Source organism: Varanus komodoensis, unplaced genomic scaffold, assembly GCF_004798865.1.
Source record: "Varanus komodoensis strain SLA01 unplaced genomic scaffold, ASM479886v1 scaffold52, whole genome shotgun sequence".
Classification (NCBI taxonomy): Eukaryota; Metazoa; Chordata; class Lepidosauria; order Squamata; family Varanidae; genus Varanus; species Varanus komodoensis.
The window spans coordinates 5,156,079-5,172,366 of NW_025336114.1; the positions used below are offsets into that span (position 1 = coordinate 5,156,079).

General features: G+C 43.3%; 1 protein-coding gene across 1 annotated transcript in view; it reads right to left on the reverse strand.

The window, feature by feature from the left end:
* Window positions 1-16,288, reverse strand: part of LGR6 (leucine rich repeat containing G protein-coupled receptor 6) — a 153,151-nt gene that overhangs the window by 75,843 nt on the left and 61,020 nt on the right. The window contains exon 5 of the mRNA XM_044447487.1: window positions 9,342-9,413. Coding sequence (XP_044303422.1) covers window positions 9,342-9,413 — 72 coding nt within the window. The remainder of the gene's footprint in view (window positions 1-9,341; window positions 9,414-16,288) is intronic.

Consider the following 16,288-nt stretch of genomic DNA (forward strand, 5'->3'; position numbering starts at 1 on the left):
CATGAGTGAGCATGAGAAACATGGTCATGGGGCAAACTCCCCCAGTCAGGTTCATTACTGGGCTTGAAGAATCAAAGTGGTTTGAAGAACTCTGCAGAAAATAGCTCACCCCCACAGATGCCATGGGATGTGACAGGGACAGCTTCCCTCTGCTCTCCCCATGACAATGGCAACAGTGGAATTGAAAAAGGGAAGGAATTTCCTTTGCTCATTCCCCTTTCTGATACCGGGGACACGACCATCTGCATGCTAAGCACCCAAAGCACTGAGATCTATGGTTTCCCAGGGCAACTGACACCTGTAGAAGCACCTGTTTGTACCAGGTGTAGAAACTGGGAGGGAGCAAGTAAGCCTCTCTCCCATCCTCCCTCCGTTGTAGTGCTCCTAGTGGCAGGTCTTTACTTCTCCAGCACAAATTAATATCCAAACTAGAGAATAACTTTTGGAGACATTATGCTTGCCTCACATACGCAGTGAACATCACAAACTTTCAAGTTCACATTTCCAAGCGAGGAAATAGGATTTCAGCAACATCACTACAGGTAGTAATCAATACTCCATATCCTGGTAGGATGAAAATATCTCCATGAGATGTGGTAACTTCAACTAGTTTCTAGGAAACTTCAAAGTGGGAGATTCTGGCTCTGTTTCAAGAAGAATCACACTGGGTAACAGATGATGCATTAAAAAGTAGACAAACCTGTTATACTTGCTAGCAAAAGTCTCCACTTGAGAGGCACTGGTCTGATGTCACTGCCTGATATATTTTATTGTCCTAGCAAACTTTTGAAAGCAGGGGCAACCTGGTCCTTCCGGCTGCTATTGCCTTAGCTGCGCTAATATCACAGCAAGTCAGGGCAGCTTTGGGCCAGGCAATTTCCAGTCTTTGGAGAACTTAAAATGGGCTGGCAAATAACTTTTACTATATTAAACCACATTAATGTTGTGGGCCATGCCATCCAGTGTGGCTGCCTATATCTGAACTCAGAGGATCACAGATATCCAGTGAAGGGTGGAAGGAGTCCAAAGAAGAAAAATGCCTTTGCACTCCTCCCTGCTCCACAACATTTAGACAGCAGTCCATGTGTTTTACACTGGCTCAGGCAGAGAAAAGCTGAGAGCACTGCTGGGATTCCTCTCAGGATGCGGTGCCCCGCTTCTCCCCTCCTGCCCCTCCAATGCTGGCTCAGAGGTTGGTCTTGCGACCTTGGAGCTGCAGCCAGCATGGAAAGAAGGACCATCTCCACTGTGACCTCCCCTCTCCCATCTCTGGCCCTACAATGCGAGCATGAAATGTTTACCCCTTTGAGGCTCATGTGACATCAACACTAACATCTTTTCAGCAGCAGGCCTAAAAGAAATATTCTTCCAGATTTTTAAAGCTTATATTCTCTTAATGTTTAGGTTATTTTAATTCAGCTGATATTACTAAAGTAAACTATATTACTAATGCAAATGCTGTACTCTGTATATGTTAGCATTTTAGTCCTATGTGCTCACTCTTGTGTTTGTTCTGTTGTATTAATTAATGTGGGTGTGGCTGTGCATGCATCCTGATTTTAGTATTTGATTAAAGTAAAGCCGTGTACAGGCCATTTGAAGTTTGGAAGTTTTTTCACACTGCGCGCGCGCGCGCGCGCGCGCGCGCTCTCTCTCTCTCTCTCTCTCTCTCTCTCTCTCTCTCTCTCTCTCTCTCTGCAATAAAACAACTCATCAATGTAATGAAGGAATAAATACAATGAACAACTGAGCATTTTTAAAGATCTAGCCCTTAATAATGCCTATTTCCAGTTTCATGCCTGGCAAAAGAGAATGGTAACCCTTCCATCTTGCCCTATAACTGTTGCTCCTTTGCCTTGCATCGCTCCTTTTCACGCAAAGAATACACCCCGCCTTTGTGCATAGAATATATCCCATCCCATATGAATGGGATAGGCAAGCGGAGAAAATCAAAGTCCTGTCATTTAAACTTTACAGCCCCTGTTGAGATGACATAGCACATAGAAATGAGCCAGGGCAAGGGATGGATACCACACCTCTTGCCCTTGCCTCTAATCTTTATGCAGTTACGCAGCTGTACAGAATCTAGGCACGCATACTTTGTATATACAGAGCTCATTCTATGCATGTGATGTAGTGCAGCCAGGACTGACGGTAGAAATGCCAGCATGTCATCTGCCACTTCTCCCCTGGGTTTCCTTGTTCCCAATATGCTTATGAGCTGCAAAATTCACAGAAGCTGGTGCAGAAACAGATTTTTTCAGCAACAGTACATTTTTATGAGCTATCGCTTTTACAATGCAAAGAATTTTGGGCTGGCTTGGTCTTGAATGCATAATTAAGACCCATGCACTTTATAAAATGTGCTCACACACAGAAATGGATTCATACACTTGCCTGCATTTTGGGGGTCTCCTTGGGGTCATGTTTATGGCTACTGCCACAATAAGCAACCGTGCTTCGAAACTGACCCCCACACCACTGCCTATATGCCACATCATGCAAACAGCACTGTAGAAGCTACCCGTTCAGTCAGAGGAAAATGGCACGAGAAACAGCAAATCTGCATCTGCTCTACTGTCTGCTGCATTTGGGTATGGATCTCATGCTTCAGTAAGACAGCACGGATCTAGTGGGACTTTGGATGGCGTTCTGTGACCTGTGCATGCACATTCTGCATGTATAACAGAGGCAAGGCAGAGCTCTGGGGCTGATCACTTTTCCCAGAGAATGTCTCGGTGTGTTTATTCACTCCCTTTGGTTTTAATGATTGAGCAAGATGAAAGAGAGAGAGAGGTATAGATCAAGGGCTGCTCATCCGCCACTCCAGGGAGGGATTTAAAGAGACAGCATCGATTCATGTGTTTCCCCATGCCTTCTGGGGAAAGCTATTCATTTAGTCATATGAATGCTTTCCCACACGGCCCCCACAACTGAAGCAGCCTCTCCCGCCTAATTGACTGACACTCCGTGAATCCTATCTGGAAGACTTTGCATGCTGTCTGCAATAAAAACTTTCTCATTCCGTTCCTGGATTGCTGCCTTTCAGCTCTTCTGCCTGAACTGCTCTTCCGCTCAGCTCCCTCCCAGCTATAGAGATGCTGTTGCAGCTCCATTGCCAAAACTCCATTATAATTACTCTTGTGTGGTGGTAGCAGGGCAGGGGTGGGGGCTTGTTGTTGGCCGTTCTCCATTCTGGCATCGTCTGGCCATCTTCACCTCCACATTGTTGATTCTGCAGACTAGGATGTCCAGAAGCAAGTTCAGCTGGACACCTGTCTTTCTTCACATGATTAACGTGGCATGCTGAAAATGTGAGGATGAGCAGAACTGTACGGTGAACTGCTGACCGGCCATGGCATAAGTAGAAGGAATTATGGGTATGTGATGACGCAAGCACTTTTTTCAGATGTTGAACTCTGCCTAGATCTGCACAATGCAAATTCTCGACATGCCGATATGGTCATATGAAGCGGACCCAATTTTAAATCCAGTAGCAGGGCTGAAATAAGTAAGAGAAACAAAGGGATACTGGACACAGCTGAGCATGATTAATAGTTCATTAGATCATTGAAGTAATTGGGCCACTCTGATCTGGGTTCCAGGAATTCTGAAGTATTAAATTTGCCTTCCCCAACCAGAGGTCTTCCACATATGTTGAGCTACACAATCAGCACCTTCTTAGACATCAAGGCTGTGCAAGAAGGCTTCTCAGAAATTGTCAACAACTTTACGATTTTGCCCCATTTCACACAAGACTGTTGCAGTAGGCACTTCCTAATAAACATTCCTCTGAAAAATGCTCCATATTGTGTAATCTCTCCTTTGTATAATGTCCATACCACTCATGAAGATACCGTTTCCTTTACTCCATCACAGCTGTTCAGCGGACACAAAGCTTCTCTCTTCTCATTACCACTTTGGTCATAACTAAAAGTTCAAAATTTTACAATGGAATAACAAGGCTTTCTATAATGCACATGTTACATGCTCCATCTCTGTGGAATTGTATATTTGATTATCTAGCAAACACTCTGAAAGGACAGGACTCAGCAACCATTATCCAAACTTTCAGGTTGGTCAGTGGGTTCTGTTGCAGTATGTTTTTAGTGGCTCTGTCTTTAGATCTTAGGACAGAATGGCTGGCTAAAATACATGATTTTCCTGTTTTTATTATTGTTTTTGATATTTATTTTAATATCGATGTTTCTGTTCTTAATGATTTTAATATATTTTCTACCCTATCTTAGAAAAATATTGTATTTTGCAAGTGGGCTTACAAATTCCTTAAACAAATATTATATTGATTTAGTGGTCTCTGTTATGAGAATAGGTACTCATCTCATGAAAATACTGTGTCACTGAATTCCGCTACAAACCAGAATGCGCCAGAATGCCTTGGATATCACCTTCTCAAACTAGAAGGCCTGCTTCTGAATCTCAGGTCTGTGGAGTACTGGTGTTTAAAGAAATGTCAGTGCTTAGATCTCGTAATCTTGTTTTATTATGTCCAAAATTTGATTTGTGCCAGAGAATGGTACTTCATCCTGTTTACATTAATTGGATGAGCCTGGAAGCAGAGAATTAATAATGAAGAAAAGTGCTACTGAGCACAGGTAGAATGCCTTTTCCTAAGCAACAAGTCTATCCAAAGAACAGACAATAAAGACATGAGCAAGGAGAACCCTAACTTCTTCCCTGAAAGAAAACACCGTGCTTTACTGGTTTCAAAAGAGGGTCTGTGCACTGAGCACATGTGAGCTCTCCTTGCTCAAAGTTAAGCCCTGCATAGCTTACTGTTGCTGGTGCAAAGGGCACCCAAAGGCTCAACGAAGCCCCATGGAAAGACAGCTCCATTAGAAGCTGAACATAATAGAGCTGCAGAAAGTTATCAGGGTATTTAATTTTCATTCTTTGCCTGGATCATCTTGTGCCTGATGAAAGCAAGAGTTTTCCTGCAACTGCTACATGGTAGTTTTTATAGTCCTGTTCCAACAAGTCACTGCCAAACTTGCCTTTGTGACCTATGACCTCTATAGTTTGTGCCTTCCTCACTGTTCCTCCATTCTGATAAAAGGCAAAGATGGAAATGTTGGGTGGACGCATTCTCACAGAAACTAATGCAGACACCACCTGCTTAGCAACTAGTTGACTGGTTTCATTACCAAGAAAAACAAGAAACAAAAAACACAACACCTCTCATCAGGTTCTTTGCAGGAGAACCTACATGGCTGCAAACATAACCTATGATTTTGACAGAACCAGCCTTACCACAAAGCAATTTCAGAAGGGATATTGTTTTCCTGACTTCCATCTCCATCTTATTATAAAAACATGTTCCAGTTCTTTAGAAAACAGAATTGTTTCTATTTTTGCTTCGAGTGCAAAAATATACAGACCCCTTAAGACAGGAATGGGGAATCTGAGGTCCATTGCCTATCTAGGGTCCTAAGCTGGCTTTCCGGGTCCCTGAGAAGTCCACACCCCTTTCCTTTGTCCCCCCCCCACCCCCTTTCCCTGAACCACTGATTGTTTGCTTGCTTCTTGACTTTGTGCAGTCCCCCCATTCCTTGTACAAATTTTCTAAAGCGTTTTTATTGGCAATAAGAGCTTTAAGCTACAATATCCTGGAGGTGTTGGTATTTTGGCCCTGCCCCTTTGCTTTCAGCTGCTGCCTGCCCCCCAGACAAGGCCCTGATGGCATCTGCAAAACGGATTGTGGCCCTACAGCCCTCCCACACCCCTGTGCTGTCTGATAAAGACCTTGAGACTTACAGAAAACAATTTCATGGACTGGCTCACGATTTGTTGTTTCATATATGCACATATGCCAGTATGCTTATTTTCTAATTGTTTTATTTCACCAGTTTGGAAAAAGGTTGGCCTAGCCCATCCCCAAAACAAGGGACATTCTGTTAGAGTCAATATGTTTCCAAACAATGACCTGGTTTACACACCATGACAAACAACCTGAATGGTAACCACAAATTGTAGTTTTTTATCTCCCTGTTCCTGACAGACCAGTAGGGTCACGGTGGTAAGTCTCCTCTCTCCTCCCATCTCCTCCCCTCTCGATCATCCAGGCAGTGCCTCAAGAGACACTCTGAGGAGGAATGAGGCTCCTTTCCTTCACAGCTGTAATTCTGAGCTGAGTTCAGTGCACAGCAGCTGTCAAGCAGTTTCTGCTGTGCAAACAGAGCTCATGAGTGGAAGTACAGCACAGAAAATGAGGGAGCTGCTCTGGAGAGGATCCTGGGCTATGGGGCATGTCAGATCCACACTCAACCAAAAGGGAGGAACTGCTGGAGCAGGAGGGGGCCCTGATCCACATGCAGGTAATGTGGAGGGGGGGATATCAGCTGGGCTGCACTGCAGAAAGGCTGGGCTGCAGCTGGGCTGCACTGCACTCCCCCACTTCATGCCCATCTGTGAGAAGCCTCTTATACAGCGCCACTCAGTTGTCTTCTCTCCTCACCCCCTTTCTCATTCCTGCTTGTGACAGAGGCATCCCCAACCCAGTGCCCGCCCAAATGCCTTTCTCACAAGCAGCAGTATCAAGGGGGCGAGTGGGCAACCAGCTTAGTGGCATGACTGCCAACTGGGCATTGCCACCCGGCTCTCTTGTGCAGGGCTTGTCTCACATTTGGGGGTTGAGCCCCTTCCACAGTGGCACCCAGCCGACTGTGTACTCCTGTCCCAAAGATCTCTAGGGTGGGAAGTGGGCAAAGCGGGGCCACCTCTGAGAGCAACAGCAAGCAGCATCTGTCAGAGGCACTCTCTGGTTAGCCGTGTGGCAAGAGTGGCAACAGGCTCTTCTTGCCAAGAAACTCTCTGGGACTGGCCGTCATACCACAAAGCGCTATGTTTTCCAGGTTTGGTCAACACAAACAAGCCATAGTGGTATGGAGAAACCACAAGACAAACCGTTGCTTCTGTTTGTGATATCTAAGGATCAAACGTACCATGCCAGAATACCACACTGGGGTTTGGATAAGATGACAGACCCACGATGGTAAAACCAAAAACAAAACAACACCATGGCTTGCAGTGATGTGTGAACCTGCCCACTGAGTTAAAATGGATACTCACTATGTACTCTTATCAGATAATGCTAAGAAATTGACTTCGTCTCCATCTCTTGCTCAATGGGTTGCTCTGTGAGCACAGAAGGATATCCTAGCATGAATTTCCATTCTCCTGAATTTGCCAAAGCTCCCCTTCGTGGTCTGCCTCCGAGCCTGTTTCTAATGCCTGCGCGGTTTTTGCTACTACTAGTACGACCTGAAGGAGGTGCTTTTTTAGTTTCAGGGAGACCGGCATGCTTCTTTTTAGCTGTTTCACTGGGAAATGCTCCAATGTAAACTGATGAAAAAAGGCTTTCAAAGACCACAAGTTCTCTGTGCATAGTGTTGCCCTTGTTGAAACAGGGTGGGTTTGCTGTGGTTTTCTTGGTTTCTTTGATTCAGTGCCTAATGCAGACAGTGGATAAAGCAGCAACTCATCTCTAAACCCAGGGATTTAGGGCAGGATTCTTTAGAAGGCCTAGTAAACAGCCCTGCACTCTCTAATCCTGCGAGCAGGTTACTACCTGCTTGCTTCGTATAAACTTTGTCGGCTACAGCGATTTCACATTGTGGTTGGGTTCCAAACATGCCCGCAGGCCTGAAATGTTTATTGCAGGAGAGAAGGGATGGTAAAACATCTTCTTGGAAAGAGAGAAGATGAAGTTCTGAGCACCTAAATAAACACCCAGGAGAACCAGATTGCTTGTGCAATATTGCAAATAAAGAAAGACAAATAAAAATCTGCTGTACCATCTGGTGAGACATTTGTTATGAAGATGACCACAGGTGGTTGGAGGAAGCAGTCTCCAATCCTGGTAATCAGTTTTGGGATGGTTACTGTTCCAGAGGCCTCACTACAGGGCAAGTAGCAGGGTCAGGGCTGTATCCAGGAAAGAAAGATAGCAGAAGTGCTGTACCTACATAAGCCCAATGCTTCTGCATTGATCTAGACTAACACAAACCACAGGAAGCTACTGGAAATTATAGAGATCTCCACACAACTTCTGTTAAGGGCTCCATATCAAATTCTACACAGTCAGACACTTCTCTGATTGCTTTGTTACTACTTTCTACCCACCCATAGTGTAGAGCCATGTTTTGAGAAGGAGGCTCTCACCATAACAGTTCCCACAGTATTCCCCATTGAGAAGCCAAAAAGTTATACAACAAGCCAGTTGCAGCAGGTCTCCCGTCCATTAGGAACCAGTTTCTTGTAAAACCAATGCATCTTAGTTACCCGTTTAAGACAAAGTCCCCAAAATTCTTTGCATTACAGTAGAGAACAATATGCTTCTGGGAAAATCAATTATCCATCAGCTATTTTGAGGATTGTGGATAAATTCACAGGTAGATGTCATGGCCCGTGCTAATAAAAAATATGCCACTCCTGTGAGCCATTGTGCCACTACACCACTGCTAACCACAGACTGTACTTCTGTAAGCACAGCCCAGCATGGAAATCCAGAGATTTATATATTTATTTAAGGTTTTTATAGACCATCCATCTACTGGTGTCTCAGGACAGTGAACCATTTCTGTTAGCTCTCTTAGTCTATTGCAGCAAAAACAACAAAGATTCTTGTGGCGCCATTTATTCTGATTTAAGCCTCTGTGGACACAGTTCACATCCTCAGATTGAGATGAACTGCAATCTACAAACACTGGAACAGGAGGCATTAGTTTCTTTTCCTGCTACACAAAGCTATATCTGCCCCATGTCCTCTACAAATGATAGCTGAACAGAATTTGATAGTTCAACTGCTTAATACTTAACAGCAAAAATTCTCAGCCCTGAAGGGAGTTGATGCCATACAGGGAAGGAACAAGGCAAACAGTGAAGGAGACATGAAAAGCTTTCCATAATTCCTTCTCCTTGGTTAAATTGCTGACCAGTAAAAATGGGAAAGAAAAATAACCAGAAAGATGTTGATTCAAGTGCAGTCAGGTGATGACCATGGGAATCCTGCAGTGTCTTAGAGTGGGGTGGAGGGGATTATTTAGAAGCCCTGAGCTGCCTTAATCTTTACTGCAGTTCAGCTGGGAATCTTCCATGAGCATGATCTGAAAAAGTTGGCTAGAACCCAGCTCTTCATACTAGGAATATTTAATAAATAACATTCCTGAAATGATGTTTATGATTGCCTCTGAAATGAGTCCTGACATATGCAGATAGTGAATGAAAGCATGAAGACCTTTGATGAGGAAAAGCTATGGATTCAGTGCCAGCGCAGAGAATGATAGCAGCAGCAGCAGCAGACTGAAGCAATTGTGACTTACAAAATCTTTAAATTGTAGAGGCCAGAAAATGCTTCCCCCGGGATCTTAGAGAGTTGATTTCCAGATAGGCGCCTGCAATAAATGGAAGACAAGATCAAGATAATAGATCTGAACATCTAGTAGTGTCTTTCGTGAGGAAATATAATGAAGACCTTGAGCAAAGTATCTTGCTACACTTCTCAAACCAAATATCCCATTGTAAGGGGAAGCAGAGGTCATTTCTGGAGGAAGAAATTCCTAATACTGTACTGCTTAAAAGCTGCTGTGAACAACATTATGGGTCAGATCTGGTTGTGCAACTGGCAAAGATTCTGACATGGCAGAGAACAGCTGTGGAGGAGGCAATTTTTCTCATCCTGCCCCATCAGTCTTGGATGCTCTCTGGGGGTTTACTCCAGAGGGCTGAGTGACCTTTTAGAGAAGCCCACGAGGCACTTTGGGGGAATGCAGCAGCAAGGGGAGATGGAAAAAATCATTCCCCCACCATGCCTCCTGTGGCGAGCTTCTGTTTTATCTCAGCTCCATGAACAGGAGCAGTCCTTGCATTCATGCACCGGCCAGTCTGAAGCAGGCACAACATGCTTCTAGCTTCACTATCCATGCATACTAGTAGCCACATGGAAATTGATACCAAGGCTTTAAAAACAGAATAGACAAATTCATGGAGAATGACCATGATAGGTGAAATAAGCTCCATGTTCAGAGGCACTATACCTGTGAGTACTGCATGCTGGAGACAAAGAAGAGGTGAGGTTTGTTTCCTTTCTGCTCGTAAACTTCCCAGTGGCATCTCACTGGTCAACTAGTCACTATGGTACAGTGGGACTTGGGAGATCTGGGTTCAAGTGCCAGCTGCACCCTGAGTGATTTGGGGTTAATTGCTGACTCTCAGCTTAAGCTACATCACAAGCTTAAGCACTCACACCTTTTTGTTGTGAGGATAAAATAAGAGGCATGTGTAAGCCACCTTGGGTTTCTTGTAAGACAACTAGGAGTGGGATCTGAGTTTCAGAATATATAAATAAATGAAACTTTGAATCAGATGGAGCTTTGGTCTGATCTGGGAAGGCTCTTCTTGCATTCATAGGTGTCTCCATTCTCCAGGACTCATTCGAAGAAACTGATATATCTACTACCATCAGTCACTTTTTTTCCTGCACAAAACCTTATAGTGTGAGTGCATGTGTGAGTACACAAGTCTCTTTTTTCTTCCCTGGCATTTAGAGATATTGCCTCCATATCCAGTCCCATGACACCGTGAATAGTGTATGGTCATCTTTTTACTATACAGGGCAGGCGGTAACATGCCTTCCTTTCCGTATACCACCAACTGGCTGGCAGGTCCTGCTTATCATGACTCTGGGGGTGTGATCCTTTGAAAACTCTTCATTTGATTGATCTTTGTTTCCCTGGAGGGAGCAATGTTTCTGATGAGAGATTGCTGGAAACTAGCTGCACCCAGATGAGCATACATCAGATTTCTTTTCTTTTTAAAGTGTATTTCCTATACGAGAGCGATAAGGACTGCTTGGAAAGTTACCTTTCTCCACACAACCAGGAATGGAGTTTTCCAGGAAGTCTTCTGCATTGCACTTAAAAGGAAGGGAGCAGCACTGAATTCAGGACTGGGGAGTACCAGGTATAATGAAAATCCATGAAAAGCTTGTTTGGTTCCACTCCCCCTTCAGAGGGAGGGAGCTTGAGGCGTGTGCCTGCTGCATGGATGTTTGAACCATGAGCCAAGAGGAAGGAGCACTTATGCCAATGAAGCTGTCAACACTGGCTTCATTTCCCTATCATTAACCACAGACTATTTAGCCCTGTGCATCCTGACACAATAGCATTTTGTGCACACAGTGCCACCCCTACTGCAGTCCCAGTGTTTACTGTCAATCAGCGAGACTCCACTCAGCCTAGTGCTACTTAGCCTCTTCCTCATCCTTCAGGCTGATTTTTCCCACCAGCCAGGGTCATATGGACTAGCACTGAGGTTTCCAGTGTGATTGCGGGTGTGCCCAGGGACACCTCTATTGGCTCCCATAAGGCTTCCTGTCTGCCCTTATGCTTTTATGACCTGAACTGGGAAGCTGCCCTTCAGCACTATCTCCAAATAAGTAGTTTTGTTTTGTCAAGATTAGACCTAACATCTGCACTGTGCTTAGCTTCCTAGGCAAGCTAATTTTCTTCCAGTTTTGCCAATTTGCATTCTGGGAAATGAGTGCTTTGTGACCAGCCATTCCTACCATGACACCATTTTATGTATGGACAAGCTCCATCCTGTGGCAGCTGTTCTGAGGATGCCATAACACTCTCTCCAAATTCCAAAGGTGTGTGCATCTGGGAACTCCTGCTTTAGCTGGACCAACTCTTATTCAAATTAGTGTAACTTGTGCCTGAGTAGATGTACCTAGGATTGTTTTGTTACTCTTGCGTTTCTCTGTAGATTGCTTTCTGGGAGGTTCACACAGTTCATCTGACATGTGCTTTGTCAAAAGAACTCTAGAGGGCAGCAAGAAGAGCATGGCTTGTTCAGCCCATGTGGAAGAAACAAGGACAGAATTATCCTATCATACTTTTGGCCTCACCCAATGCTATCGCTTTATTTATTGCACTGATGCAGACTGCCAGCATCCCAAGGATCAGGGGGTTTAAGTAATAACCACTAGTCCTCTTTATTTTTTTTTTCTTTATGAATTTTAGCCTGAGGATACCATTCTATCTTCAGAGCTCAGTGAGGCATACAGTTTGTGTGTCTTAGCTGTCAGCCTGTGCTGTAGACCATCAGCATGGTAATTCATGCCTTGGTATTGTGGTCTTTGGGGAGCTGGAAAACAAAGTATACTCTGTATGTGAGCCTTGCACAACGTTCAAACGTTTTGGACTTCAGCACCTATCATCCCGAGCCAGAATGGCTTATGTACATCAACATAAGGTATACATTATGTACATTAGGTATACATCAACACCCATTGCTACTATCTGAAAGATAACAAAAAATAGATGGGCAATGATTTCAGCACTATCCTTACACATTCTTTTATTTTTACATCATGCTGCATGTGTTCTGGTCACATTGGAACCTCTGATATCAACACTAAACATGTAGCACCAGCCTCAGACCGTTACTGGACCGGAGAGAACTAACCGGGTCAAACTCGCTCTCTTTAGTGTGTGCTACTTTGTGGAATGCTGCAGCTACACAGATACTTAGGGCTAGCATTGTCATGACACCTAGTACTTTTATGACTATTTTTGGTAGGAGAAAAACTTTCCAAATTCTTATGTCTTTTTTAAAAAATAACCAAACAAACCTGAATAGAGACTTGATGGGATTTTCATATCAAAATTTTTAAGCTGCTTCTTATCTAGTGCATACATTGATTAATGCTGCTTTTATGTTTTCTTGTCTTGGAGTTAGCTGTCGTGCTGCTACTATGCTCCTGTTGTCCTTATTAAGTATGCTTTTTAAAAGTGGTTGCCATTTTAAATTGGTTTTTATAGCTACTTTGGAATTTGCATCTTAAATTGAGAAATGGATTTACACTTTTGAAATAGTAAATAAATAATCAGGGAACAAAAGCAAGGGGTTTGGATAGTGGACAAGTATCTTAATTAGGATTTGATCTTCTCTTTATGAGCCTAGCTATCTATCTGCCATATTACAGTCTCCTCCTCTTCACTGTTTTGCTTCCTTTCAAGCAGTTATGAAATAAGCTTTAGCTCTATAAGTCTCTGAGCCTGCTTAAAGTCAATTCAACCCTGTATTTAGCAAAGCTGGATTTTAGGACTTTCTTTGATTCTTCTTCTGGAGTTAGACCAAGCTCACTGTAACAGGGACTTCATTTGATAAAACACAGCTCAGTTGTCAGTGACTTGCATGTATGAATCACCCAATCACCCAAAATCATACAGATCCCTTAACCTGAAACATAATGATTTTCAGTGGTATCAGTTCAAACTTTCAGCAGTCTGCCATCAAGTGATAAGAAAGAAAGCTTTTTGTGCGTATATACATTTCCCAGTAGTGTTATGAAGCAAAGCTGAACATTTCTGTCAGAAAACTGGCATTTTAATTTTGCTCTGTGCCCGTGGGTTGGAAAGATGATACATATGATGGTTCTTGGCTGATGTTTTAACAGGCACATTCTATTTTACAAACTTTCTTTGATGCTAATATTAGTCCCCATATAAGAAAAATAAGGCATTACTTGGCTCACAAAATAGGTGAAGTATTCCTTTATTAGGCCAACTCATTTAATATATTTCCCATGAGAACAAGGAGAGTCTTGCTAGATCAGACCAAAGTCCAGTATCTTGTTCCTCATAATGTCCAGCCAGATGCCTGTAGGACATTCCCATGCTGGGCATGGGGTAAGAACACCTTCTCACTCTTATTCCTCAGCATCTGGTATATACAGTATATCACAGCAGTGAGTACACCCCTCACATTTTGTAAATATTTTATTATATCTTTTCATGTGACAACCCTGGAGAAATGACACTTCCTTATGCCCTATCGAGCATCTGTGGGGCACCCTGAGACGGAAGGTGGAGGAGCACAAGTTCTCTACCATCCACCAGCTCTGTGGCAACCTGTGAAGCTCTGGTGAACGCCATGCCCAAGAGGGTTAAGGCAGTGCTGGAAAATAATGGTGGCCACACAAAATATTGACACTTTGGGCCCAATTTGGAGAGTTTCACTTAGGGGTGTGTTCACTTTTGTTGCCAGCGGTTTAGACATTAATGGCTGTGTGTTGAGTTACTTTTAGGGGACAGCAAATTTACACTGTTATACAAGCTATATACTCACTACTTTACATTGTAGCAAAGTGTCATTCCTTCAGGGTTGTCACATGAAAAGATATAATAAAATATTTACAAAATGTGAGGGGTGTACTCACTTCTGTGATATACTGTAGGGCTTACTAGAGGTAGCACATATCATGGAGCCATTGACGTCTTTATCTTCATGAATTTATCTAATTTACTTTTAAAGCAAATGGCCATCACCTTGCAGCAGTGAATTGCTTAGCTCAACTAAGTGGTATTTGAAAATGCATTTCCTTTTGCCTCTTTAGGATCATGCAAGGTTGGGGGCTCCCAACACATTACCTACTGGCATCTCCAATGGTGTCCTGAATGGGTGCCATACATAGTGCCTGTGGACACCCACCATTTAAAAAAAAATCTATTTTAATATACATACATGGATTCCTCTATATATGCATAGCAATGAATGCATATGAAATGCATAAAAACTTTCTAACAATTATACAGAGGCTTCAACAAAAGTAGACCAAATATTCATTTGAAGATGGCATCTGGATGCTACCCATTCAAATGCTGAAATCATAAGATTCCCAATTTGTTGCTTTAGAGAATGAGAGCATTTATCCTTCCATTGTTGCAATATCAGTCTTCTAGCTGTCAGAAGGACACATAGAATCTACACTTCCATCTGTTCATTTCCAGGTAAATAATTTAAAAGAGCAGGTACTTCCATGAATACAAAAGAGTGTTCCAGTACAAAATTTATCAGTGCAACAACCTCCAACCCAAAAGAAGCAACTAATGGACATTGCAAAAACATGCATTTAGAATTAGCATTATCTGTACTGCACCAGCAGCAATGACTGAATTAGACATTCGCTTATTAAAGAAACACTCTGGTGTGCAAGAAACACGAAACAAAAAGTTTTGCTGAGTAAGACATAGCCTAATTTCATTAGACACAAAAAGCAGAGACCAAAATAGCAATCCACTGCTGAAGCATTTTGTGGTAATGCCCACAGCAGTTTCTCAAATACCCAAATATGCTCATGGGTCCAATAAGGCTGGGAACTCCTGTCCTAGGTTTTACTATTAGAAGAGAGGGAAAAACTGACACCTACCCACTTCCTCCACATCATGCATAACTCTCTCATGTTCCCTTTTTTCTAAGCAAACCTGCCACCAATATTGTAAAGTTCTCTTTACAAGGGAGTTGCTGCAGCACCCTAATAATGTTTGTTGCCCTTTGCTTTACTTTTTCCATCAATATAATATATTTTCAGAGTGCAATGACCAGAAATGTATACAGTATACCAAGTGAAATCACAGCATAGATTTATACAAAGCTATTACACTATTGGCCTGAGGAATGTTGTCCATGGGGTCGTGATGGATTGGGCAAACTTTGCGACTAAACAAAACAAAGAGATTACACTATTGGCAGTTTTATTCTTCAGCGTCTTCCTTTCTTTGTGCCAAATTATGGCTACTGAAGTTGGTCACATCAGCTTGTCCCTGAATCTGGGTGGAAGTTGCCTTTTTCACACAAATGGAATTTGCTTTCACGCACACACACAAAACCACCACAGACTGGGAGGATGTTTTTATATAGATATCTACCAATCCCCATGATCTCTTTCCCGGTCCCTTACTGAGAGCTCAGATCCCATCAGTGTTAATATAAAGTAAGTCTTTTTTTTTCTTTACTATGCAGCAAATTGATGGTGAGGGTCCTATCATTCTGGGGAGTGATGGGCCAGCTGGACCTCTTCTTCTGACTGCTGGACCCGATTCTCATTACCACTCAGAGGAAGAGGGCAGGACAGAGATCACTGCTCTTCCTCCTTAACATTCACTGTTTGCCTGCGTGAGTAGGTAGGTGAGTCACTGTCAGTGGTGGTAGCTCCTCCTAGCACACTCCTCCAGAGCAGCTACCAGGACATGCCACCTCTAATGCAGACCCTGTTCTATGTTCTGCAAATTACCTCTGCTTCTGGCCCTGGGCAGCTACCACTGCGAGCAGATGGTTCAGGGCTAGCTGGACTAATGGGCTGATTCCATATAAGGCAGCCCAACACATTCCGCTTATTTCCTTGTGCCAAATCATGGCTACTGAAGTTGGTCACATCAGCTTGTCCCTGAACAAGGGTGGAAATGGCGAACTAGCAAACAATGAG